Source organism: Micropterus dolomieu, linkage group LG11 (genome assembly GCF_021292245.1).
Source record: "Micropterus dolomieu isolate WLL.071019.BEF.003 ecotype Adirondacks linkage group LG11, ASM2129224v1, whole genome shotgun sequence".
In the NCBI taxonomy this organism is placed as follows: Eukaryota; Metazoa; Chordata; class Actinopteri; order Centrarchiformes; family Centrarchidae; genus Micropterus; species Micropterus dolomieu.
The window spans coordinates 12,145,642-12,173,578 of NC_060160.1; the positions used below are offsets into that span (position 1 = coordinate 12,145,642).

Consider the following 27,937-nt stretch of genomic DNA (forward strand, 5'->3'; position numbering starts at 1 on the left):
TTAGTAAAGCTTTTTCTCACCAAATGTGGCAGATCAAATTAGCCTCTATCTGTGTGTTTGGTAGAATTTTTTTTGTTGTTGTTGTCGGGGGGGGGGGGTCTGATCTTCAGCAACCTCAGACTTCTTAGAAAATGTGAAGGGCATGAATAAAATAAAGAAAGCTTGTACACTCTTTGAAGGCTACAGTTTGTATTTTATTGTAAATTTTATTAGCTTTTTCAGTTCAGGTTTTTGCAAGTGCTCTGTGTATGTATGGCTTGTGCATTTAAGATGCAGAGATTTAATTCAGTGCTCAGCTATGTGTCTGTGCATGACTCGCTGTGTGTGCGCAGTCAGACACTAATAACAATCCCTCTTCTCCATTCAGGGTTTTTTTTATTTTGTTTTTTTGTTCCTGAGTGCCTTTGCTCTCATTAAGCTGCTGCAGTAAGCTGCTTGGCTCCTGCGACCACCACCCGCTCATTAACACTAACGAAAAGCATGGCTGGCAGCTGCAATAGACGCCCAGGCTCGTCAAGTGGCCCCTTTGCTGAAATTAGCTACATTTCACAAACAATTTCACCAACTCGTTACATATTTAGGTGTTTATTGGAAGATGGCTGACTCTGACTTAGAGGTGGTGTGTGTGTAATAAGCACACACTAAGTTAAGATGAGCCAACCCACATAATAAACCATAATTTGCCTACAAATTCAAACTGAACTTCCATTCGCTTCCTCAGGCGCTATAACACAAAGGTCAGAGGGACTGTATAGTAGAATATAGGGTGTCATATACTGTATATTTATAATAGCTCTTCATATTGCCTGGATGCTGCTTGGAACTTTTTGTTAAGAATCTCATACTCTAGCAATCAGTCTCAGTCTTGGCTGCCTGACTGTTCCCTTTTCCCTCAGTGTTATTGTTTGTATTCCCAGTCTCAGATTTTTACCTCAAGGTCCCTGTAGTATTGACTTGTATTAATTCTGACTAGGATTCAAAGTCCATTTATTTTCTTTACTGTATGGAAAGGCCTTGGTGACATGGCTCCCCTGTGTTTATAATTTTGCTTGTTTCAATTTGTGCTCAGCCTCCCCTGACAGACCCGGGACATGATGTATCGTACACCGCTGCCTTATCTGTTGATGTACAGTTTTAACCTTTCCAGAAGGTTGCCTCTCTCCACTCTGTGCAGACCAGTCTCCCTTTTCTCCCCTTTTCAGCCTCACCTCCCCATCCAGAGCATAGGAAATACATACAGCACGGCGGCTGAATAAAAGGAAGAGCATAACCCAAAAGTCATCTAATGTAAATGTTTAGGTTTTGTTTCCATAACATTTCCATATTAAGAGTTGGCGGCCTTGTGCAGCGGTGGACCATGGAAACGATGAGAGTTTCGGGGCATGTGCAGCGCTGAGAGGCTGAGCTATGTGTGTGACATTATGGTGAACTTTCAGTATGCATCTGTGGGCTTTCTCCAGGGCTGTTAGCTTTGGCCTGTTTGCTCATAGATACAGCACCGTAAATCACGCACTGTAAAATGTAGAATGCGCGGATGGGTGCAGAAGCATGTACTGCTGCAAGGGCCTCTTGGAGGGAGGGTGTGTGCATGTATAGTCACACATTATTTTGCGCATGTGTCTGTCTCGATACAGGTACTGTATGTAGAACATGCACTGCCTCAAGGCCCAGTAAACACAGTACACTACACACATACAGCTGGCAATGTCACGACAACTGATTCTTGCACTCACATTTATAATATATGTGGTTCAAATACCTTGTCAAAGTTGAAAGTTAATCCGTGTAGATATTTATAATAAGCTCACAAATTATAATGATACAAAAGATTCCCATAATTATTATTAAAATGACACCATAGGGTGTTGAGTCTGTATTTTAATATGAAACGATTGATCACAGGTTCATGGTTTTATGCACTTTACCTGGGGGTTGAACTTCTGTTGCTCTCCGTGGCCCTTTGGCAAGCTTCCTGTCTGAGTCTCCAGAGGCCCCAACAACATTGTTAACTGTCTGAGGATAGAGTGTCTGGGACCCGAGCACTGTCAGCCCCCTGAATCTGGTCTTGCATGTGGGGGCAGTGGTGCTCTCCGTTCAGAGTTCAACTGTGTCATGTCTTTATGCATGGCAGCTAATGTTCAAAGAATAGGCATGATCTATATGAGGCGGAGAGGGGCCACCGGTGGCTCTTTGGGGCATAATAAATAGCTTGAAAAATGATTTATTGCCTTTGTGAGGAGAAGTAGTAAAACAACATTTCACATTCCTGGTGAAGAACTCCTCCATTTTAATTGTTTCTGTACCTTTCGGCAGACCCTCAGGTAGTACAGTACAGTAGCGACAGGGTCTACAAGACACAATAGCAGTAAAATGATGAGAGGGAAAGAACTAAAGATAGGAGTAATGAGAGAAAATACACCGTATATTTAAATAGTCTGAACTTGACTTCTCAGTTGCTTGGAAAGTCATTATTTATAGCTTTTAAGAACTGCAGTGCTTGCCAACTGAGGCAAAGTTGCTCTGGCTTTCAAAGTCAATGTGGATCAAACAGCTGGACACTGTTGGATAGACTAACATTAACCACCAGATGCAGTGTGTTTAGGTCTCAGACTTTGTGTTGAACTCTGTGTGCTTTGGTATGTGTCAAAGGCTTCCAATGACAGGATACGGAAGCCTTGGTGTAGAGCTTTGTTACTTCACAGATTATTGTTATTTCTCTGCCATTGTAATGTGATCGAGTGTGTATCACCCTGTCAGAACTATCTTAATCTCCTTGAAGGCTTTTTTTTTGTTTGATTCTGCACAAGTTTCCTGGATGTTGATCAAAGAAAAATACCTAAGCGACCTTATCTATCATAGATCAATCTTGCTAGTGTCCCATCTTTCTATCTCTTTACTTACTGATCCCTGCTTTTTTGTTATGTCTTCCAAATCCAAAGTCAACAGCCTGAAGCATTTTGCAGATATGAATTTAAAAGCAATGGTATAACTCAATTGTAGCTTCTACAGAACTCCCTGAGATGACAGCAATGATGTACTAACAAAAGACGGCCTTTGTTTCTTTTGTTTTGCACTACAGATTTGGTCCAGGCCTCGTGATCTACTGGTATGGTTTCATAGGAGAGCTGGACTGTCAGAGAGACAGAGGTATCCTGCTCAAAGACTGCTTCCCTACAGACATTGTCACCCTGTGCCATGCCGCCCAGCAGGACTGACTGCCACAAGAGCCAGAATAAAGACAAAGAGTGAGAAAAGATAAGGACTGGAGCAAAAAAAAAAGATGGAAGGAAAGAGAGGAAGACGAGAAGGCGAGAAGGGTAGGAACAGGGGTGGATGCTTAGATCCGGAAGCAATTTGGCTTTCCTGCTGTGTGAGACTTCTGGCAAAAATCTGCCCTGAACTCCACCTGACCCTCTGTCTCTCCCTTTCTTCCTCTCTCCCTCCCTCCCTTTCTTTCACTGCCCCAAAGCAACCACATGTAAATATACGCCAGCATTTTGTATATCTGACAGCACGGGGTCACATTCATACCTGTGTGTGAAAACGCCGTCTTGGAGGCTTTCCTGGTTGTGGTCAGCTCCTGGCCCCTGGATGGCCTCTCACAACGGACGGCCAGGGTGAGAGCCAGGGCCAAAGCAGGACATATGGCCCTTCGTTATCACACCCAAAAGTCCTGGCCTTTGTCACTCCTTCCTCCTCTGCTCCATAGGCAGATAAGAGAGGTGCGGCCCGGGGGCTTGGTGGACGCCTGACTCTCACCTGCGTCAGTTAGTGCCCTTCCATGGTTGTAAACAGGATCATTTCTGATTTAAGCTGCTCACTGTGACCTTTTTCACCTTTCATTATAAAATGTGTTGAGGGTATATTTTTCTTTTTTTTTGGCACACATAACTAAATTTCATCACATAATTATTATCAGCATTTTGTATATACTTCTTTATTGTGAAACTATAAATTAATTACCTGTAATTGTTCAGATTTTGGGTACAGTTTTTCACACAGCTCCCAATAACCTCTTGTGATGAGATAACTCAACAGGTATTTATATTTTACTCATAGTCTGTACTGCAATTAATGATTTCTTTCATTATTGATTAATGTGTTCAGTTAAGTAGTAATCACAAAACAATTGTTCACATTTTGTCAACCAACGGTCCAAAACCCAAAGACATTCAGTTTACAGTGATATAAAACAGAGAAATGAGCTGAATCCTCACATATGAGAAGCATGTTTGGCACTTTCTGCCCTCACAAATCAAAAAGATGAATTGATGATCAAAATTTTAAATTAATTTTCTGTCTCTATCGATTAATCATTTCAGCACTGATCATATAGTTCACAGGGTTATTTATTAGCCTTAAGTCTCTACTGTGTGCATCCTATAAGCTGTGTTAGCTAACATTTGCTAACATCAACTAGCAAGCCAAGTAGCCTGAAGTTAACAATGTTTTCCACACAAAGGATTATGGCATCCCAGAAAGCTGAGATCACAGTCAAATAAAATGTGAATTAATTAGGTCTATATGTCCTTTCCATGAGTGCACTGCAGCATTGTAAAACAATGTCCCACAGTTTATGCTGTTATCAGTTAAAATATGTTTGTGTGTTTATTATTAATAAATAAGTTTTCATAAATTATTTTGAATATGTTGTCATGAATATTAACAGCATAAACTTTATATACTTCTTTAAGTTAAGCTATGTCAGTGCTTACAGGTACGTAGAAACACCTGATTTCCATGTAAAGGTGTGTGACTATCCAGCAGTTGTCTGTTGCACGTCTTTACAACCCTAGTGCCTTTTATGAGCACACGCCAATGGAAGAAACACAGCCGGGCTAGGGAAACCAGAAGTGAACATAAATTTGACTGATGCTTTTAGAGGCAGATATGCACTGCCTACAGGGGGTCCCTGTCCTGTCCTCTTCTTTATGGCAGAAAAAAAAAATAATGATAAGAGGAAAGAAAGTGAAAGGGTGAAGAACCTGCCACCACCTCAGAGAATGCATCATATAATAAGAGGGGAATCATTTTAAGTGTATTTTGCCTCCTAATTGTTCCAGTATTGAGACTGAGTAAAGAAGAGAATTTGTTTCCTAATATCACAGATCTTTCAGTACAGAGGCTTGGTAGCTGACCATCTGTAGTTGCCTATTGTATAGATGATACATTATAGCTCTCCTTGTCTTCGCTACTGTGTCATTCCCACACCTGAATCTCTTCAGTTCTAATACAGAAAATGACTCCCCTATATAGAATAAAAATAAGCGTTTCTGTTTGTTCGGCATCACTCATGCAGTTAGAGGGATATGGAATGTGGGGGTTAAATACCACTAAAGTGTTTGTTACCCTTAAACCTCTAACCCTCAGCCGGCTCCCATCTAGGCCTTGATCCCTCCATGAGGAGGCCTGTGGGTCACCATAAGGTCGCCAGGCCATGGCCATGACTTCCTCTGTCATCCCCCCCCCCCCCCCCAGTGTGGTACAAAACAACTGTCCCCATGTGTCCAGTTAAACTCAGCCCTATTGCCTGGCCATGGAATGCTTAGACATCAGTTTATGGCTCCTGTTGGACACAAAAACAGAGCTGTTTTACTCGGGGAGGGAAAAATCTCTGTTGAATAAGAACAGAAAAAAAATGGAAAACAGCAGATTCAGTTCCTCTCAAGTTTCAAGCCTTCCTGCCATTGTTTTCCAAGATGGCTGTCGCACAAAAGAGGAGCCAGGGTCAACTCCTATAAATTAGGCTCTGCACACAATGCAAACTAAATACAGCTTTTTTAAAATCTACTTCAAAGGCGAGGGCTGACACTGGCGTCAGCTGACAATATTTCCATGATGTGAGCGCAAATATAGAAAAAAAAATTCCATCAGATGATTTTTAAGAGCCAGACATCTTTATTTTGTGTGTCCTCGCCCTTGTCTCTCACCTCTTTTTAGATTCATTGTTCTTGTCACAACAATGGGGCACTCGAGTGCTCTCCAAATAAGGCCGGTTTGGAGAGGTCATTTCCTGAGGCCAGGAACACCAGTGTTCTGGAGAAATTTGATCCTCAAGAGGCATCCAGCAAGAACATGACTCAACATAGAGTATTTTTTCATTAAAGAAAAGGTTTGACTTACAGTATTATATGAGGATTACTGCTAATCAATTTTGTGTGAAGGAGAAAAAATTGAAAGCATATTGTTAACCATGTTTGTTACAATATTGCCAAGAAACGACATGCTAAACGATTTAGCTACACATTTTATTCTGTATTGTAATATTGGTTACATTTCTTAAATCTGTGACTCCCATGTGTCAGATTATTTTGATGCAGTTCACAGTATCCACTCTGTCGGGGCTGGGCCCGCAGGCTATTGGAAGTTCACTATCCACTCAGATGTACATCTTGGCCCAATCTCTTCCAGATCCTGCTGTTTTATGCCTCTTCAGCCAAGCTGCTAGATAGACCACTGAGACGCAGAGAATGAGAAAGAAGGACAGAACCAGAGACAGACTGATGGGTAGGTTCTATCCCTCCAGCAGACCACCAAACGGACTTCCTCCACGCTCCTGTGTTATTTATGTGGAGAGAGCTCTGGCCTGTTTCTGCCCCAGGCAGCATGGTGCTTTTAGTAGGGATCCTCTCAGCCTCCCTCAGCCAGCAAGACATCACAGGGTGGAAATAAATAAAAGTTCTCCTGGAAGAATCAGAGAAGCCAGTTTGAAATTAAAGTAAAAAAAAGCCTTGAATAGCAGCACTGGGAAAAAAGCAGCCTCTTTGCCTTGAGCTGATGCAGATACGAAGAGATTTCATTTTTATTTTTAGGAAGCTCTGCCTGCTAATCAGAGGCTGTTATTTAAAAACAACAATGGATCATGAGAAAAATGGTCTGGGGGATTTTAAATGGCAAAGCAGTGGATGTTTGATTGACAAGACGGAGGGCAGATGGTATGTTTGAGGGAAACTGAACAACTATGACACATTAATCCACTCAGAGCGGTGGGGGGGGGGGGGGGGGGGGGGGGGGGGGGGGGGGGGGGGGGGGGGCTAGTTTAGTTTAGTGATGTATGAGTCACTGGTGGTGTGGGACAACTGGGGACACGGCCGAGAGCTTTAAAAAACAAAAAATCCAGAGCTCTGAACACCCTGCAAAAATCACTGCTGACACTGATGTGACATCGGATCACATGCACCCAGGGCCTGGCCATTGAAATATTCTATATTCGACAGCCCTAAATGAGCAACTCAAGTTAGTTTCTGTTAAAAGACACAGCTTGGCAGTGGAAACCTAAATGACTTAGATGGTACACTGTGTTAAAGAGAAAGGTGTTGACTACACTTCTTACTAATTGAGGTATTCCATTTAGAGCCAAGCTCCCATTTGTAAAAACAGTGGCACTCGCTGTGTAACCTACCCCTTCAAATAAATCCAGGAAGCATATTTGGAGTTCCTTCCAGTGAGACCTGATACATCATGTGTCTGTGGCCATTGCTGAGGCCTGTGATGGTCCTGAGTTTAGCCAAGATGTCATACATCAGCCATATTTTACAGTGGCTATTTTTGCTTGTCAGCTTTGATTCGTCCCCATTGTTTTAACATGTATTGTCATGGATAAAAAAGGAGAACTTGAATACGGGAGAGGAGCGTGGGGAGTTTGCAGGGTGAAAAAAAAAAGGGTCTATCAGCGAAATAGAGGGAGCTTGCGTTTGTGGTTGGAACCACAGGGGTGACAGCCAGCATGGAGGCTGCCTGCTCTAGCGTCAGCCACCAGAAAGGTCAGCCCCCCTGAGTGGCATTTGGACTGTGACAGAAGTGACCCAGAAACTGTGTCATCTCCTGTTCTCAGCAAGGGTCCAGAGGATCCACAGGTACAGGTACAGGCCAGCATGGGGATGGGCAGGGGGCAGGGTGTGCGTGGAGAACAGCAGGGTAGAGGAGAGGTAGAGGAGGAAGAGGCAGAGCAGTAGATGTATGAGCACAAGTGACATTCTAAAAGATTAGAGCTGTGTGGTAGGAAAATATGACTATGGAGGTAGTCAGGGGGGAAAAGGTTAGTTGCAAGATGCTGGAGACAAAATTTGATTCAGCCAAAACAAACCCTGGCTCACCCTTTCCCTTGTCCTCTATTTGTGAGCGTGATTGCCTGACAAGCTGTCGCAAGCTTGTTATTATGAAATAAGTGCACTTAGTAGGGGGCGGGACTACTGTAAACGGGTGGCGGTGACCATGGAGAGGAGCATAGCTCTTATGGGATGTACCGACTACAGGTTTTGATTGGTGCTGAGAGCAAAGCTTGAATCCAGGGCATAATCAGAGCCACTAATCCAGTTGATAACAGCGGGTCTGGCCCTGCACCCCGGGCTCATTCAGAAGAACCCCTGCATTTGTCAAAACAAGCCTTATGATAATTTATCACACCACAATAAATCCTGGCTTGAAGTCCTAACACACAGATGAGACAACTCCTCCATTATGTACAGACTCAGCTTAATTTTGGAAATATTTGAAAGAGCAGATGTGATTGGTTATTTTATTGAATTGTTGCCACTGGCAACATAATATTTTTGTGCTAGGAAATTGTGAAGGGCAGGGATGGAAGCAGCCGTTTAGCCCGAGGAGTTAGAGGAAGCAGAGAGGGAGAAGAGAGGAAGAAGTGGCCTGGACTAAACTTTTTTTTGTGATGCTTTACGAGTATTTTGTTGGGCCTTCACTGTGCTGAGCAATTAACTGTTTGGTTGAAAAGCACAGTGCCAGCTCCAGTGCTCCTCAGCTAGAAAAATGTGGGCCGTTTATCACTTTTACAACTCATTTTCACCCCAAAACACTCCACTCCTGGGCTGGATACAACCTCACTGCTGCCATGTCCTTGAGTTCCTGGTGACAGGTAAATATACACTTCCATCCAAACACATGTCCCATATGGTCTATATTTGACTTATGGGAGGTCAGCCTGTGAGGGATCGATGTTGCAGTTCATTTTTAGAGGCTTGATGATGTCATGTTGCAGTGTACTGTGGGTTATGGGTTCAGGAACCTGTTGCTGCAAGAAAGCAACAGCCACCACAACTGTCTTGACTCAGACTTTGACGAGGCAACACGTGCGACGCCGTGAATTCTTCCGCCCACTTTGAGGACAAACTTGAATGAGCAAACTCTTGCACTCTCTCTACTGTAACTTCAGCACATCACTCCTCTGACAACATCCCAGTCCCACAGGGATCATCGTCAGGTCACACAAGAGGGAAGAATGAATGGAGCGATGTGATGTTGTCATTCAAATGCAATGGATCACTTGAACTCCATTGCCCTGTTGTAATGACCCTGTGTAAGGACCTGTAATGTGGTTTTCCCATTGGGTTTGAGAGAAACCCTATGCCAGGCCATTCAGGTGTGCAATAAAGTGCTTTTCACTTTCTGAGGACTTCCTGTCTCCAGTGGCGTTCTCCATTAACTCCTCACAGACAGACAAGAGCCTTTCTATTGGCCCAGACTCCCTTTATCGCAGCAGTTATTCCCCCCAGGTACGGCGCTACCTGGCCCATAGATAAGATAGGAAGCCGGCTGCCTGTCATTATTGGCAGATGAAGGCTATCTGAATATTGACAACAGTTTATACTCCTTGTTGAGAAACAAAGTTGGACTTGTGAGACAGTGGCACACAGGACTTTTATTGTGTGGAGGAGATATGAAAACCCAGGTTCCCTGCGGTCACACACCCAAATAGCCTTATGTCATAGCTTGCTCCCCCTCCCTCTTCCCCCTTCCTCCTCCTCCTCCTCTTCAGTTGGCTACTATTTATTCCCACCAGCTGTAGTGATGTGCTAAAAAAGTTCTTGACACCAGCTATTGCTTTTCATCACTGCAGCTTCCGACTGCTAACAGGGGCCATGCTAGCTTTCTTCCTGCCTCTCTCACATGCTGTGCAGTGGAGGGAACACTCCCATATAAAACAGAAACACGCACGTTAAAGTTATCGCAGAGAAATTGTAGGATGGCAGGTATAAAATGTAGTTCGTAGGAATCCTCACAGCGTCGGTCGTTGAGGGTTTGTGCATAAAACACCTGAAATGCCAAACCAAAACAGACAGACTGACCAAAAGAGAAACAAAAAAAAAAAGAAGAGGGAAAGAAACGCTGATGTTGCGCTGAGACGTGTCTGATGAAACAGCGAAGTGGACGCGTTTAAATTCGTTTATTTTGTGACCTAAATCCGAAGGTATATTCAAGTCTATAGTTTGATAGTTTATCTTGAACGTTTCAAATAAATCAGTTTTGCCCTTTTGATATCACCTGGTTATGTATTCAAAATGGCACGATATCAGCCTCTGACGAATTTTATTTTTTTTTAAATACGGTTGTAGGCTACAAGTTGTTTTTTTTTTTAAGACTAATCTTTAACGACGTCTTTAAGCTTTTGGGTCAATACATTTAAAGTGATATATTTAAAAAATGGTCCTACTTTTCACCTGGACTATTATTTTGTGGAAATATTTACAAAACCCATTTTTTTTTGGTTTCTTTTATTGAAAACAAAATTCAATTCAAGATGTCGGCAGCCTTTTTTCTCCTACTTTAAAGCCACTAAAAAGCGCGTTTAATTTAATGTCTAAACGAAATTATTGTAATTCGTTTTTTTTTTATTTAATAGATTTCTAAATATATGGATGATACATTATAGGCAATAACAATAAATAATAATAGCCCGTATACATGGCATTATTATTATCATTATTATTATTATTATTATTATTATTATTATTATTATTATTATTTAAAGCAATGGTAGCCAATTCTTGTTGTTCGTTTTCTAGAATGTTAGTCTATTATTGTTCTTATTAAAGCAATCCAGGCTATATAAGTATATAAGTGGACCACCTCTGTGTCTCCTTGATATTTCCTCCAGAGGAAACGCTGGTTTGTAACTCCATCCCAGTGACACCAGTCTCCCTCTCCTCGTCCTCCCTCCCCCTGTTTTTGTATAGGCCTAGACCTCTATGCCATTAGATTGTTTTGAAAAATAAGGAGAGGTTTTAACTGCCATCTGAGACGATAATGGTTACCGATTCTATACTTTCAGTCATAATCTTCAAGTGGGCCGTGATTAATGATGTCGGTGTTCGCCGGGTCCTTCAGGCCCCTGGCTGGATGACTTCAGCCCTGCTGCCCTGCTCTTTAAGCTCTCTCTATCTCTCTCTCTTTCCTTTAAACACACACATATAGTCTCTGCCGTGCACAGCTCTTGCAGAGATGTTGCGGTCTTACATTATGAATTGCACATTTCTCTGTGTGTCACACACTCAGGAAGTAGGAGCCAGGCAACAAGTCCCCAGGTGCGAGGCTAATATTGGCCCTACAATCCATCTTTATTGATTTTACCATCAACGTGGCCGCCTAATACATGCATAAGGAGCTTTATACCTATAAGTAAATATGAGATGAGAGTCTTTGGAGGTCACATTCACTGCAGCAGGCCAGGGTTTTATCATCTCAGAGGATGAAAACGGCGGGAGGCTTTATAGTATTTTTTTAGGTGAAAAAAAATCCCAAAGAGTGGATAAGTCTTTTTAATATTTAAAACAGAAATGCGAAGTATCATCAGCAGCTGACGAGAGACAGGCAGGCCGCTTCTTCTGCTTCCCTTTCTATTAACACATTTATTTTGGCCTCCAGAAGGGGTCGCCATCATGTAATAACAGTGCGCCCAAGGGTGTGGTGGGGAGGGGGTCTCCAGCTCGCTCGCTTCAAAAACCAACGAACATCTAGGCTATTTTATTGGAGTTAATAATTAATTGATTCGAAGCTGCTCGGTGCCTATAGAATCTGCACATTTATCAATAACCCGGAGAAATTTCATATTTTAGAAATTACACACTCTCTCTCCCACTCTGTGTCTCTTTCTCTCGCTCCTTCTCTCTGTCTTTTTGTATCTTCCTCTCTCTGTGTCTTTCTCTCGCCCCCCTCTTTCTGTCTCTCTCTCTCTGTCTGCCCCCCAACCCTCTGTCTCTCAGCCCTCTTCTGTTATTTACAGTTCTTGTGAAATGTCTCACTTTGCTGCCCTCGGCTACCCGCAAGATATTTCTTTTTTTTTTTAAGCTCTGAAAATAAACCGAAGGAAATTAAGAATAATAAAATATATTAACTTAGGACAACAACCCATAAATTAAGGCAATCGATACGTTCGCCGCTCACTGTTAGGACTTCCGTCTCATAATGGAATAATGCCAGATTTATTTGCGAATCTTATGGGTTTCTCAAGCCATAACCCGTGATTATTTCACTGGAAAAACCGGTCAAATGTTGACAACCTTGGGGCTGGAGAAGGCAACATAATGAGAAAAAAAAGAGACGCTCGGCCTGAGGCTTGCCTAATTAAATCTTAACTGATTGAAATAAAGGTTTGAGTACCTCAAGGCTTGACTAAACTCCGGCTATTTTCCTTTTTATTGCGCTTTATTTATTCTGCACTCACATGCCCTCTTTTTTCTTCACCACTGGCCACTGCAATTTCCAGCTTCTGCTCATTCCAAACCCCTATAGCTATATTATTTGACTGATTATAATTTCCCATCATTAAGATTTATTTTTGTGGGGTGAGTGTGTGTTGTGGGGGGGAGGTGTAGGGATGACTGTCACTCATTTTTAAGAGGACGAGCACCGCTGAAGTGTGAAACAAAATCGCCTCTAATTCAAGTAGTCGCGGCCAAGCGCAAAAAGTCACCTAGTTAAGCTGGACATTTGTTTTTAATACTTCCCCCCAAAAGCACACTTTAATTTTCTCCAATCCGTCTGAAATGTATACTCATAGCTTAATGCACTGTTCATCTTTTTTCATGATGTGTGCTTTTAAATTAACAATGCACTACATTTCTTTTTAAAAATGTAAACAAATGAAATGAATCGGTAATTTAAAGCCTAATTGTGTGTATTTAGATGATATTCCTACATGTCAGGGCTTTATATTTTGAAAAAAATCCTAATTTTCTATTTATCAAAATGCCATCAACTAAATAAGGAAGTGCGCGTTTCTGAAAGGGCAGTGACGAGCCATCAGAGGGGACTGTCTGCAGGCGCGTTTCTTCCTCCATTGTCTGAGAAAATACTATCATAAATGATAAATAGATAATGGAGCTGTCTCCTGCAGACGCGTTCATCAGCGGTAAATAGGAGCTGGCGCGGAGCACCATCGAGAATTAAGGCGAAAGAGTTTGCTACATTCCTGCAGGGGATAAGTTGTTGACAATTAAAGAACACACACAAGGGGGGAGAGAGGGGGGGTGTCAGAAATGCATTTACTGGCCGTCGTTTGGGGTCTGTTTTGTTTATTTCGGTGCAGTATGTTTGCTACTTTACCAACAATACGAGACTACTTTTTGTTTACTCTTCATTTTAAGGCTACTCCCCTTGATTTTGGGAGGTGCTGCATCAGGTGTTCTGACATCACGTCGTTTCTGACAACAAATATAATATTTCTCCGTGAAATCACACCCTAAGTAGCTGTAAGGTGGTTGCCAGCCTTTAGGTTTTGTGTGAATTCAAATGTGACTTAAAAATCAAACAAGATGTGAATGTATGTGGCTCCATGTAGTTTATTTACAGGCTGGGTGTAAAGCTGAACTCTTTCTAGCTGACCTATTTTTTCATGTGATCAAAACGGATGTAAATTGTGTATATATATTTTTTTTATTCCACCACTTGAAAAAGAATCTATGACTCACTTCAAGCAGTAAACAACAAAATAGGAAGAAAAATAAGTAAATCGAAACACAATATTAGAGAAGAAAGCATTTAAAGTCAAAACCCCAACGTCCAGATGAAGTTTTGCTTTTCATTCCATTATCTTTCCGGAGTTTGGATTGTGCATATCAACCCTATTTACAAAAAAAAAAAAAAAAAGAAAAGAAAAGGAAAAAGAAGCAGCCTGTCCCCTCTTAAAGAAAGCCTTTTCGGTGGTGCTATAATAAACCATTTTCCCTGGGCTTTATTGATCAGTCACTCTGAGCTAATGTAATTATCCTCATCAATAGGGGGACTGCAGGGAGAATCATTATGCGGTTGACATTGATAAATGATCAGCCAAATGCGGCCCTTTTCTCCCAGGGACCCCCGCCTCTGACCCGCTCACACAGTCCTACATAAAGTAGTCATAGAAACACCTTATGGCAAGAGGAGAGAAAACTGCTGAAATGTTAAAAAAAAAAAACGAGGGCAGCTCACACACAGCTCACACACACACTAACAGGCCTACATAATACACAAAACCTAAAAACTGTCCCCCAGAGCAAGCCATTTTGGGGAAAGCCAGCTGCATAGCGAAGGACACGTCCATTTTTATGACCACTATCCAAATCAGCAATTTGAAAGAAAAACAAAGCAGAAATAAAACTTTTTTAAAAAAGTGTTTCTCCCCTGCTGCCAGCAGATGCACTTGTGTATCTAAAAATACACATTTGCGGTCCTCTAACTCAGATCATACACCCTACTTTACCAGAGCCAATAACATAAGCATTATTAACATGTTGCCTCTGTAACACACACACAAACACACACATATAGTGTTCCTGGCGGGGAAACTGTGTGTGGACTTTTAATATTGTTGCACTGTGCGAAGTGAGTGTCTTCCAGAGGACCGGGCTGCATTGTGCAGCAGTGCAGAGGGAATATATTCCTTATTTTATTCCTGCAGCAGCAGCCCGGACTGGCTTTGACAGGGAGGAGATGAAGGGGAGGAGTTGTTTAGCTCGGCTGGATCATCCATCATCCCTGTCACACCGAATCGGCAAAAGGAAAGCAGCAGAGGCAATCTACCTTCTGTCTCATCGGGGAAGAGGGGGGAGGAGGAGGGGGAGGGGAAAGCGAAAAGAAAAAAAAACTATTAATATTAAAATCCTCTCCATCCACAGTAATCCTCACGTTTTCTCTCTTTTTCATCTGATAATCTCCGCACAAAACGGAGGGCTTCTTCCTTCCGTTTTATCCACAGAATAATAGAGCACAAGAAAGACAAAAAAAGGACTTGTAGGTTTTGAATAGTTGAGAAGATGCATCATTAACTAGTCTCTGAGGTAAAACCAATAAATAGGCCTATGTACTTTCCCCCCCTTGCTGGTTAAGGCCTAACATCCCTCTGTGTGTGGAGAGGAGAGAGTGTGTTAAACAAAAAGATGCAGGTTTTGTGTCCGTAGTGTCAGTAAAAACAAGCTGCGAAACATCCAAATGCTAAAAATAACCTAAAAGGAAATAATGCTGTAGGACGAACATTTTTGAATAGGCCTAAACCTAAAATAAACTGTTGATATTGGTTTTAAGTTTTAAAACGGGGCTGTCCACGCAGAAAGTGATATCCTATGGGGATATTTAGTGTGTAAAAGTGATTTCAATCATAAATAGATGTCACTGTTTTTATCACTTTTTTTGTTTGTTCGTTCGTTTGTTTTTTATTTTTTATCAGGAACATACAAAAGCCAACAGTTAAATCCGTGTTTGCAGAAATTTTAGGAATGAATAATAATTCACAGTTGTAAATTAATAGGCTAAATAGCAAATATTGGATCACCTTTTGTTAAGGCCAAAGTTAGATTTTTTTTTTTTAACCAATTGTTGAAAAAAACTCTCTAAGGCCACAAAATAATAAGAAAAAATAAAGAGCTGAATTTATAAACAATAATTCCAGGCTGGCCACTTTGTTTTAGTGCACTAAATACAAATGATAAAATATACATGCATTATAGTAGGCTATTGTTATTATTATTATTACTATAGTTAAATTATTATATTTTGTGTGGCACAGATTATATTTGTTAATTCACACATAACTAAGTCAGTGATAAGCAGTGTTCCTAACAAAAATTAAAAGACAAAAAAAACTGAGGGGAAAAAAAATATTAAGACCTTAAATCCGACACAGCAGATGTTTAAACATCTATGTGAAGGACAGAAAATATTTCAGCCGAAGTGATGTTGTCATTTCTGGTTTAAGGCTATGACTTGGATGGCCGCGGGCAAACACAGGCAACCAGATAGAGAAGAGAGGCGATAGCCTATCAAAGCCCATCCTCTGTACTCCTGGACGGCGGTGCCTCATCAGGCCGACAGGCGGCGCTGTAAAACGGCAGAAATGAGCAGAGCACTCTGAAAAAAGGCCAGCCATGGTTCTCACTACAGGAGCAATTACACTGGGGACAAATCCTTCTATTGTTTGAACGCTAGGGAAAGACTGACGGGTGAATCCATCTCAACTAAATTAACTGTGTGTTTGTTTGTTTGTTTGTTTGTTTTTCAAAATAAAGGTGACCCTGCCTTTTAACATAGGCAGATATATCTAAAATATGATTTAATCTATATTTTATTAATTCATATTTATTTCCGTGGAAAGCAAATTGGGATATTTTCAAGACAATTAAGTATAAAATAATAATAATAAAATGTTATTTATTTTTGTTTATTCTGCCATTTTTATCTCTTATGTTTAAGAACTGGAGGCCACTGCTGATCTTTTTTATTTACCACCACATCACTGCGGACAGTTTATCTTTTGGTCTAAAACTAAGATGGGTTTTTGTGGTAAATTTGCTGTGTAATTTGCACCCTTCATCAGCATTTGACAGTCATTTATAATTTCGAGGATTTGTGTGCCTAAATAAATTACCATGGCAATATAGGCTATATTTCAACCATAATTTGTTATTGTCATTTTAAGAGGGCATTCAATAACCAAATGGATAGTCTGGTTAAAAACAAGCAGTTGCAAAGTGCTGACTCTTGACTTGACTCAACTGTAATAAAAAATTAAGATCTTTTTGACAGGCAACAACATACCCAAAACATTTTTTCTTAATAATAATAATATACACTAAAAAAATGTATCATATTACTATTAAAAAGGAGATGTGGCTAAAGACTGTTTATAACACAGTTAATCACACAAAAATCTAACAAAAATCAAAAATGAAATATTTATTACAGCATTTGTGACTGAACACCTTTTAAACATTACGTCACAGTCCTCATACAAGTATTTAATGTATTTTTGACAAAGCTTAAGGGAGACGGCATCTTATCATCTAGTGAGGAACACGTGCTGAAAAAGGAAGGAATTCATGGACATACAATATCAATGCCACAGCAGATCTGAAACTAGCAAAAACATTCTTTTTCAATTGAGGTAAACACATAGAATATCTAACATGAAACAATTAATAGACTGAACTCTGTACGAAGTTTGTTACAATATTCTCTCAGCTTTTCCCCCCCAAAAGCATTGAGTTCATAATTTAAGTTTTTTTTTTCTTTTTTTTAGTTATAGGTTTTTTGGTGCATCAACCATCAAATGCTTCTCCAGTGCCACAGAATCAACGTTTGTGTCGGTATTGTCCTTATGGCAAGACTGTTGATCCGCAGATGAAGAAGCGCCGTAGGATGTTGCTTTTCCACTATTAAGCTTCCTTCAATAGGCTCTTATCAATGAGAGTCCAGGGTACAAAAAATAAAATAATATTCAAATAAAAATGTATAAAACCAACACAATCCAGTGCTTGGGCAATTCAAACAAAGAACTTTTTTTTCCTTTAAACCTACAGGGCAACATTCATTCATGAACCAAAAAATGAGGGGCATGACAAATGTTCAAACTGAATCTTCTGGAGAGATCCGGTGTCATTTAGCAGCCTTTTCCCATCATGCCCTGTTCTTATGGGGAACAGGACCTGATTGCCCTCTGTGGTTTGGAGCCTTTTTGAGATGTTCCATCTTCTTATTGTTTTTTTTTTTTCTTTTATAGTGCTGTGCTGCCAGACAGTTTCTCCTCCAGGAAGGAGCACACACAGTGTGAGAGAGAAGGTTAACCTTTCATTCTAAAACTAGCTCAGGAAACATAAACCATGTGATCAACGAAAAATGCACAAGTTTTAACTTATTTATCTATACTTTTTATACTACAGTAGTTATAACTCTTGGAGTCTTTCTGTTGTTTCTTCTTTTTTTTTTTTTTTTTTTTTTTTTGTTTTAAATCTTCCAGAGTGATTTTATTTTAGAAGCCTTTGAGCGCGTCACATGAAAGTGTACTGAACATGTTTATGATGGTGTGTGAGTGAGAGTGCGAAAAGTGTGTGTTTTTGAGTGTGTGCATTTGTCCATTCTTTGCACACGTGTACGTCAAAACATCCTCTGTTGATCTTTACCAAAAGCCCAAGACTTTACAAAGTGTTCTTGTCAGCTTGGTCCTCCGTTTGGATGAAAGTAACAAAATTGACAAGTCTTTAAAAAAAAAAAAAGATTTATCACAGCTCATCTGGAATTCTGTTTCTTTAGTGTCAAATTCTGGTCAAAAGGGTTCGCTTTTTATTCTTAAAAATAGTCTCAAAATAGGATTTATTGTGGGCTGCTGCTTTCTTTTTCTTTTACTGTTTTCTTGTAGTAGCTGCTGTTGTTGTTGTAGCAAAGTTCCCTTATACTATTGGGCATGGATGTCCAGGCCTTGTCCTCCAGTACTTGGGTCAATGGGCGTGAGCAAAGGGGGTCTCTGTGCAGACATGGTCATTCCTGGGTGCGACGAGGGTCCTCCATGCATCAGCATGGCGTGGTGGTGAGGGTGGTGGGCGTGGGGGTGTTCGGACAGGTACGCATGGAAAGGGGGTCCGTGTCTGAGCTGAGAGGGGTGAGAGGTCATCTGATGAGGGTTGATGTAAGTATGCGGGGCCATGCTCATGCCCATAGGACCACTCTGAGGTACGTACTCCCCTGGCATGCCTGGCAGACCTGAGAAAAAGGCAGAAAGAGAGAAATTAATTTACAGTCAATTCAGTCAAACAGTCAACGATTTTTCTCACTGCAGCCTTGACATGCTCCTTCACCATTAACAGGCCTTAATTCAATTTAAGACAACTTCAACAATAAAGAGCGTCGCCGATTTTATGATACTGCGTCTGTGACTACAGCACTTTTTAGCTACAACAAGTAAAGAGAGACATTATTGCACTAGGCTATTTTAGGCTATGGTGAGTGGTTTACAATGCCCAATAGCGTTGTGGTCAGGTCTCAGGTTGGAAAATGATCCTCAGTCATTCATAGACACTGTAGTCCTGGAGGATGTGAGGAAAACCAAGCGGCCGTATTGATGTGGAGAAGTGCTAATACTTTTACAAGTGGAACAGTCAATTCCCCAGCTGACTAGTGACAAACCGAACAGGCATTCTCTCATGGGAACGTGCCTCTGTGAACATATTTGATTTAGAGTCCCTTAAAGAAGTTATTAAATAATTTAGGACCCAGTTAGCTGTATCACCAAGACAGCAAGCATTAAAGGCTTGGTTCCACCCCCAAATGAAAGCATTTTACGCAAAACAAAGTACTGCTCTTAAATGCGTGGAGTGTGGGTTTTGGAAGTAGAAAAAGAGCAGCAAGACAGAGGAGCAAAGACAAAAGGAAGTAAAAAAGAGAAAAGAAAGGAAGGGCAAGTGGGGTTTATTGATGTCTCTTAAGATAGACCCCACTCCATATGTGTGGAGACCTCAGCATGCTGGCATCTCTCATACTGTGACACGACCCAGGACACAGAGCTGGCTCAGCAGTGCCACTGTTTGGCTTTTCACACGGCTGTTTGTTGTAATCAGAAAGAGAGAGAAAAAAAAGGTAAGATCTGGGGGGGGTTGTTCCTGGAGCCAGGGACTGGAGTATGGGAACATGGCAGATCTAGAGGCCTGGACCTTGGGGAGAGACAAGTGAGAGCAGGGGGTCCCCGCTGGAGCCAGGGGGCCTGGGTCTGGGATTGGGTCTGGGCCGACCTGCTTTGTAATGTGAACCCCTGGGGGATTAGAAGCTGTAATAGGAGGGGAGAGGTCACTGCAAGGTCACTAGGCATGCTCACTCTCTGCATTCCTCCACCTTACTACACTGCAATTAAGAAATTACACTGGAGGGCCCCGGTGAGGGGAAGAGGAGGAGGAGGACAGAAAGGAGAGAGGGAAGAAAGGGACAGCAAAGGCCAAGATTAATGACCAGTCTCATTGGCTGAAAGCTGGGCCATTTTCTAATACTACCCTTCCATGTCAGTTCATTTGAAATGCACATGTTTGTCAGAGCAGGTCTCTTAAAATCTCACTACTGGGGTCATAAAATAAATAAATCATTCAGTGAGTTGGGGTATGATGGGTGCCCTCACCTCCATATAACCTAGAGTAGCTCCCGTTAAAAGGCCCAGCAGATGTTTTTGACACTGTAAGCTGGTAATCTCCAGTCTTGTAAGCTGCAGTCATTCCGTTAAGTAGATCTGAGACCCCCCTCCTTTATTAACAAGAGTGGTAAAATCATCTGAAGACAAACTGAGGACAGAGTGGGCCTCGCTCTCTCTCTCTCTCTCTCTCTCTCTCTCTCTCTGCATGCCTGCCTCCCTTGCTGGCTGTGCTGCACTTCTGTTATGGCACAGCAATCCTGCTCAATGGCTGGTCATAATTAAATACCAAATATACCATATTGTGTGGCTGTGTAATCAAATCAAGAGAGGATAATATTCCTCTGTATTGAGCTATTAATGTAATTGGTCATGAAGCATAAAGAATGTTACGTAATTAAATAGTCTCAAAATTATATAGCCCTATATTAAGAATTAGCCAACCTGAGCAAATGTTGTCTCTGTGTGGCTGTTTTAGGGAACATTGCTTCCTGTTTTTTTTTTTTTTTTCTGCTGCCATTAGCAAAGACAGGAGGGGACGAGAGAAAATGAGCGAGAGACAGAGAGAAACAGAGGAGTGAGAGAGAGAGCGAGGGAGGAAGCAAGAACTAGAGAGGTGAAATGATCTTTGTCGGCAGAATTGCCACTGTGACCCTCTGGAAAATCCAGTCTCCATTTACATATAAAGGGTTCTTTTAATCAAGGTAAGTGTTATTATATTGTGCCTCATTGGGCAAGGGAGTTTAGGTGTTAAAATAAAATCTCTTCTGCCCTGCCGCCTTTGGGATGTGATATGTCTTGATTTTTCAAATGTCAGCACTGTGGCACTAGCAGGAGGTGGAATGGCCAGCTTAATCAGACTGCCGCCATTTAGCCGTATAGGGATTTGCGTTTGTGTGTGTGTGTGTGTGAGATAGATAGAGAGAGAGAGAGAGAGAGAGACAGAAAAACAGCGACCCAGAGAGACTGTATCTGTATGTGTGAAAGAGATCCCCTTCTTTTAGATGCAGTCGTGCTTGTGTCCACAACCATATAAATCTATCTCAATGTCTCCCTGCTCTTGTCTGTGAGTCTCAGGTCAGGCTAGTCACTGGCCCCCCCCCCCCCTTAAATCGTCTCCCTCCAGTAAAAAATAATCAAAACACACAGCAGCAGCAGCGCCCCCCCCCCCCCCACACACACACACACACACACACATACCCCGCAATCATTTCTCCCGTTACACAGCTCAAACCAAACCTCCAGTGAAGGATCGGCCATGTCACCCACGGCCGTATATCTCGCTCAGGGACCGTAATGTACTGCGGTGTTCCCGTCTTTGCATATAAGATAATTTGGGCATCAATCCTTCCCCAGACAGATTTATGTCACTCGGAGGACAGTTTCACTTCTCCTTCTTTATCGCTTCACTGGAGCCTGCTTAATTTCTCCCCGTCAGCCCCTTCCCCAAGAGATGTTATTTTTTCCCTAAATGTCCAACATTTGCATTGGCTGTCCGGGATGGGGAGAGCGATGGCGCTGTTGTGATAAATAAATTTGCGCATGCCAGGTTGTCCCCCCCCCCCCTCCTTATTCTGTTGTTTTTCCTGTTGTCTGGCGCCACAAGTCGGGTCCTCTCTGTCCCAGGACAGTTATCCCTTTTTCCCAAGTCTTTAATTCATCCTCGGCTACTGGCCCCCCTCTACTCCTTAAAGCATCTTGCTAAAACATCCATGCCTGCTCATAGCTGTTGATACTAGGGAGTAGGGGGTTGGCAAAATCATAGCCAGGGTAAGAAGGGGTAGTGCTGGTGAAGTGAAAGGCAATAATGGGTGAAAAAAATAAAATCCACAGCCCCAAAGTGTAAAAAAAAAGGAAAAGAGCCCAGTACTTACTTCCCCCTTTTTCTTTGCGTTTTGCTTTACAAGATGGAGGTTACATGTAGTGCCATTGCCCATCCATGCCCATATTCATCCCCATTCCACTCATAGGCCCTAGAAAGAAGAGATAAACGCCAGAAAAGGATCAGCAGGAGTTTGAATCACAGAGGTCCAAGGAGACCCACTGATAGAGAGGATGGGGTTGGTTAGCGTTAGAATGATGAGGGAGGGGGAAGTGAAAGATGTAAGGAAGTGTTTTTATTTTGCATTGCATCCCACAGATCCTTTTATTATTTGTGAGGGACTTTCCCAGATGTGTTAGATTAGAGGGTAAAAAACAAGCAAGATAAAAGACATTCTGGGGAACGGTGAGGGGACTTTTTTGGGAAGTGCTATTGTGTAGCACTTGTTAGTATTAGGTTTACATGGCTGACTTGGGGACCTGCTGCATGCTGAGGTCACTAAATCTCATGCTACAGACAAGAGGATCAGTGTTGATTAGCTCTGTGATAACTGAGGGTGAAACTGGTGTCTGGTAAAGCAGGCAAGATGGAGGGGAAGAGGAATGGAGGAAGAGAGGTGGACAGACTTACCAGCTGGTCGGATCCCCATGTGTTGCTGACCATCCAGCACGAAGCTGCCCATTGGCTGGCCCTCTGGACTGTATGCTGCTCCTTGGCTCACTGAAGGATCAAGAAGAAAACCTGATTGTAGTCAAAACGTGGACATGAAAAAGGGAGGGGGAAGAAGAAGAGAAAACACACCAGACAATCAGCAATTGTCCCAGCTTCAGCCCAAACATACTGTAAGACATTGTGCTCATGTTTGTGGACCGCAATGACTGACGCGTGGCATGCAAACACGCATACAGTTAGGTCCTCATGCATGCGTGCAAGCACACACACACACACTTATGCACGCACACATACACAGCCACTGTCATTCAAAACCACACTTACAGGAGATACATTGTTCTCTAAACGCAAGAAGAAAGCATGCAGTTGACAGGATGAGAAGAATTTCTCCCATGGCAGGCAATTCCCTCAGTCTCTATTCAAATCAGTAGCTTGTACCCACAGCATATACATTTCTCAACATCAAATACAATTCTAAACATGTAGATAACCCAAAAGCTCCCAAATCATTCAATATTATGAATGATTTACCTGGTTATCTATTATGATACAGAAGATACAGTAGCAATCAATTTGCTCAGTTGTATCTTGCTTTGTCTATTATTAGCCCTAATGTACTAAAGCTCCTTGGAGACTGTAGAAAACAGTGTATTCTAGGACTATAACAGTATTATCTTGGATAATCTGTAATTCATTAAGATTAGGAGGAGCAGTTAGTCATGCTGTTTTTGTAGAGATTGTTGATTCGCACACATTGATTGCATGCTGACAAATATTCCACACAAGAGCGCAGTCATTGTAGAAAGAGTCACCCACAGTTTTAAGTGCACCTCATTTGATTCATGGTTTATATTCTTTTGAACAATCTCCACCTCGTCGTGTAGGGACCTTTTTAAGACTGGGAGCTTGCTAATCAACAAAAACAGCTTTTCCCTCCCGGAGACAAATTACTCGGCTTCTTTTTGGTAATGCCATAGTCAATGAAGCTTAGGGTGACTGAATCATTCCACAGGATCACACAGTGGCATGTTTACAACTCAGTTGGTCCTTTTTGTGATCTGACCACAAAAGATATGGACAATAAATGTTTTGTCAATTAACAACATGTAGCTTTCCATAATTTGTTTTAAAGAAATGGAAATCCCACCCTGCATTGCCGTTAAATTACTTAAAATCTTGATTTAATCAAAACATCACATAAAACTCATTCTCCCTGCTAAGGGCAGTTTTAAAGACTGAAAATACATTCATTGATACTGTTAAACCGAAAATTTGACCAAGTAGCCATCTAGTGGTCTTGATATTGGAAATTTGCTGAAAGACAAAAATGCAGAGCAGTGATTCTTGAGGGAATAAAATAAAAACACAGTGGAAAAAGCGAGGGGAAACCCCCCCCCCCCAACCCTGGACTAGGAAAAAATTACAAACAAAACAGCCTAAAAAAGGAGATAATTCATAAAATGCTGCTAGCGTTTCTGGCACTCCTCTTGTGTCCAATTAGTAATTCACAGAGAGCGTTAATATACCTCTCTCTCCACTTAGACTGGGAAATCTCCAATTAGAGTCAATCAGCAAACGGCCCGCACCATTGCTGAACACATCTCATAGAGAAAAGGGAAAAGGGGATGAAGGGAGAGAGAGGAAGAGGAGGGAGTAGAAGGGATTTTTGGGGGGGGAGTAGATATAGGGTGCTCCTTTAATAAATCAGGGCTCCAGGCATGACGTGCATGCCAGTAAAGGCTTTGGGAAGGGTGTTTTCATGCCGGTGAAAGAAAGACAGAAGCTGTATATATATATATATATATATATATATATATATTGTTTTTGTGTTTTTGTTTTTTTTACCTGCTCGATTTGACTGGTCAATCATGGGCTGTACTATTCTTCTCCTGGCGTTAATGAACCTGGCAGAGAGAAAAAAAAAACACAAAGGAGAAAAACAAACGTTAAATCACCCTGCTTTCACACACAAAAAGATTCATCACAAGCCACCACAAAGACAAAACAGTTTTGCATGACTTAATGGCAACATTAGCCACCGAGTCCTTGAGAAAGGCGCTCACAACAAAACAGCAACAAACAAAAGGGCAATTGTGTGCTGACTTGGGAACCCAGTGAGGGATACTTTTAATGTTCCTTATGATCTATTCCCCCCTCTTTTAATAAAGCTTTTGATTACGTTTGGTTGCTATGGGCACCAGGGAGACATTCCTCAAGTATTAAGTGCAGCTTGGGCACAGAAGAACCCTCATCGTGGCACATCCTTCTCTCCCTCTGTCTTTCTTAGTAGCTCCTGCAGCCTTTTGCAAACAGCCCAGACCAATTTTACACATAGTGTACAGTATCTACAGTTCCCTCTCCAAAACAACATTATTTTTGGAGTGTTATCACTCGTTGGAATTTATAAGTAAGCTTTACATTTGCACAGTGCAGGATACAAGTGGTTCCTTTCATTACTCCCCACCATTCCACCTCCACCCTTCCCCTCTGTGGGACCCCCACTCTGGCTACATTGTAGGGGGTTCTGCTCCCCTTCCAGCTGTCTAGAAATGAGGACCAGGCATGGGCCACTCCGTGCTTTCACAAGGTATTGTTATGTCAGCAAGCCCATCAATTAAGCTGTCTGAAGTTTTATCACCGCCACAGCAGCAAATAAGTGCAGCACCACAAAGCCTCCCCAGCCGGCCTTGCTCCTGTGGCTTTTCCAGTGTAGAACCGGAGGTCATCTGGAGGTGATTGCCAGCCAGGGGCAACCTTTTTAACTTGGAATGGGATGCCTTGGGCTGTGTCAAACGCAAGCTGGCCACTCAGTCCGAACAAGCTCTCCACCTTTCTCCCTTTCTTCCTCTTTTAGCCCCTTTTCTCTCTCTGTCTTTCACTTCCGTGCACTAAAAACATAGCATGGACTTAGCACTACAGGTACCACCATGTGGTTGATATTATAAGAGGGGTTTCAAATCACGTTGGAGCTGTCCAGCATGCTGCTTCCAAAAAAGCAGAGGAGGAAAAAAAAGGCCCCACCGCCCTCTTCTAACATACGGGCCACAGCACCATCAGTACGGCTAAAGAACTGGTCATTAGAAGGAAGGGAGAGCTGGAACCAATTTGGGCTCCTAATCCCCCATGAAGCCCTGATACCTGCCCTTACCTTCTCCAATGAACTTAAACGACTGTAATCTGCCCGACTCAAAGTGACATGGTTAAACGTACAAAATGCACGGTTGGGAAAAGAGAGAAGCTGTGCTCATTTGCCAGGGGGCATCCAGAGTGCAGGTACGCAGGGGTGCCGTGGGCCCCTGAGAGAAAAAGATGAAACACATCCATATGAGAATGAAAAAGGAGAAAGGGGTGCGTAAATTAGAGAACTCGATTGGAAATTATATGATTGTAATGCATGATTTGTGATTTTAGGGAGGAATGAGGATTACGTTTTATTAATTTAGTAGGTATTTTGATAGAACAAAGGGGACAAAGCATTCTTAGATAGCTGTGCTGTCAGAAATGCCTGCAGTGCTTAACAGAGAAAGATGCTTCCAGCATCAAAACCGGCTGAGCAAGTACACTGTAAGACATTCCTAGTATCACACACCCTTCTTTACGCTCAGAGTGCAAGGCCTGCCAAAATATATGTCCTGCTTTCTCCCTTTCTAGATGCACCAAGGGGCTCGAAATCACAACCACGTGCGTTCTTACCTATTCTGGGATATAACTATAAACACATAATATTAGGAATGTTCTTCCCAGGTGCTAAATTTGCCCATACGGTTTCCAGTGACTGCAGATGAAATACTCTGTGTGCTGGAGAGAATGCTGTATGACCAAAGCGCCATTTTATTCGATTTTTTTTCTAAATGTTCCTTTATAAGATAATGTATAACGTAAGGCATACAGGAAAATCTTTAGATATCAGGGTGTTTGCTCACATTGAAATGGCCATTTCTGAGTATGAAAGCAGCTCATTTACGTCATTCCATTTACACAAACTTACAGATATTCAGATTTTTTCCATACAAGCTGCTTCTGGGATGGACCTGCTTCTTGTCAACATTTCCTATTGGCCAACCATTACCTTATCACACACTCACTGACACACACAAAGGCCCTGTTTTTGTACGCTAAACAAGTTGCCACAGTAACCGGGAGGCGATGTGGTTTTGAGGAGGGGGTGGGGGGTGACCAAGGGCCCCTCTCCTGGCCTTAGAGCACCTTTTATCAGTTTGAGTAAAGCCAATTGAGATTATCAGAGCCAGGTCTGATAACACTGTTTTCCTTCGGCCCGTGAGCTGCTAATGGTGTGTGCTTAGAACAACACAACCAGGAATCCTCCAGAGATGAAGGCCAGTCAACTGGGATGGACTCACAGATGGATAGATCTGAGGATCCAAGGCCCTGAGAGAGACACAGAGATTGACCACAGGGACACATAATTCCCAACCGCTCGCTAAAACATACGTGTGCGCTGTAAATCCACACATCAACACCACGGACATGACCACAACCACTGCCAGTGTGTCTGTAGGCTAACCAGAACACAGGAGGTTCACAGGGGACACTAGCTAAAAAACCTCCAACCCAAAGCCCATGTTTTATTATCTACATCTGGTGGTCTAGCTTATTATGGTCTGCCTCTGCACAATGTTAGAGCACAGAAACACCCACACACACACATGCACACACAGTACACAGAGTACCTCTCAGCATGGGAACTCCATGCTGTCTTCAAACAAATAATTAAAAGCAAGGTTAGGGGGTCGTGAGGAGGTCATTCCTTGGGATACAGCTCAGAATGTGTACATTACCCCAGGAGAAAGCGGGCTGGTGGGGGCAGCAGTCCACTGCTGTTTAATGTGGGCAACTAGTTTATTCGAGCCAATAAGCCTTAAACACATTTTCAAGTTGCATATTAAAAACTGCTCTTGCAGTGCTAAGAATGCTTTGGAGCATGCATGTGAATATGTATGCACTTATTAGTCACTATGTGTGTATGTACATGTCAACGCATTCTTCACACACTAATGCCGATTGGCCAACAGTAGTACTTCCCACTGACATGCCCTGAAATGGCGCGAGTGACACATGTACACAAACACATGTATGCGCAGATGCAATGCATTAATAACTATATAGAGTGCTAAGTTTGCTAGTGCTCTGAGTGTTGCGGCTGTGCAGGTCGCAGAGGAAAATAACAGACAGATATGAATGATGGAGCCAGGGCAGCAGGAGTCCACTTGACACAGGGTCTCCGCTAGGCTGTATCAACACGGCATCCCTGGTTACTAATATCTGCTCAT

The 27,937-nt window shown here is 42.2% G+C and overlaps 2 protein-coding genes across 11 annotated transcripts in view; one reads left to right on the plus strand and one right to left on the minus strand.

The window, feature by feature from the left end:
• The window catches only part of cdin1 (CDAN1 interacting nuclease 1), a 57,857-nt gene extending 53,218 nt beyond the window's left edge, over nt 1-4,639 (plus strand). For all 5 annotated transcript variants that reach the window (XM_046063354.1, XM_046063355.1, XM_046063356.1 and 2 more), the window contains one exon: nt 3,080-4,639. In XM_046063354.1, the coding sequence (XP_045919310.1) occupies nt 3,080-3,215 (136 nt within the window). In that variant the 3' untranslated portion in view covers nt 3,216-4,639. The remainder of the gene's footprint in view (nt 1-3,079) is intronic.
• Nucleotides 4,640-16,926: 12,287 nt separating this feature from the next.
• The window catches only part of meis2a (Meis homeobox 2a), a 192,029-nt gene continuing 181,018 nt past the window's right edge, over nt 16,927-27,937 (minus strand). For 3 of the 6 annotated variants that reach the window (XM_046062053.1, XM_046062052.1, XM_046062054.1), the window contains exons 10-13: nt 24,492-24,550; nt 22,605-22,715; nt 22,027-22,125; nt 18,608-18,741 (exon numbers count right to left, since the gene is read on the minus strand). In XM_046062053.1, the coding sequence (XP_045918009.1) occupies nt 22,067-22,125; nt 22,605-22,715; nt 24,492-24,550 (229 nt within the window). In that variant the 3' untranslated portion in view covers nt 18,608-18,741; nt 22,027-22,066. Of the gene's footprint in view, nt 18,742-22,026; nt 22,126-22,604; nt 22,716-24,491; nt 24,551-27,937 lie in introns of all 6 variants that reach the window. The other 3 variants (XM_046062055.1, XM_046062056.1, XM_046062057.1) reach the window with 2 other exon arrangements.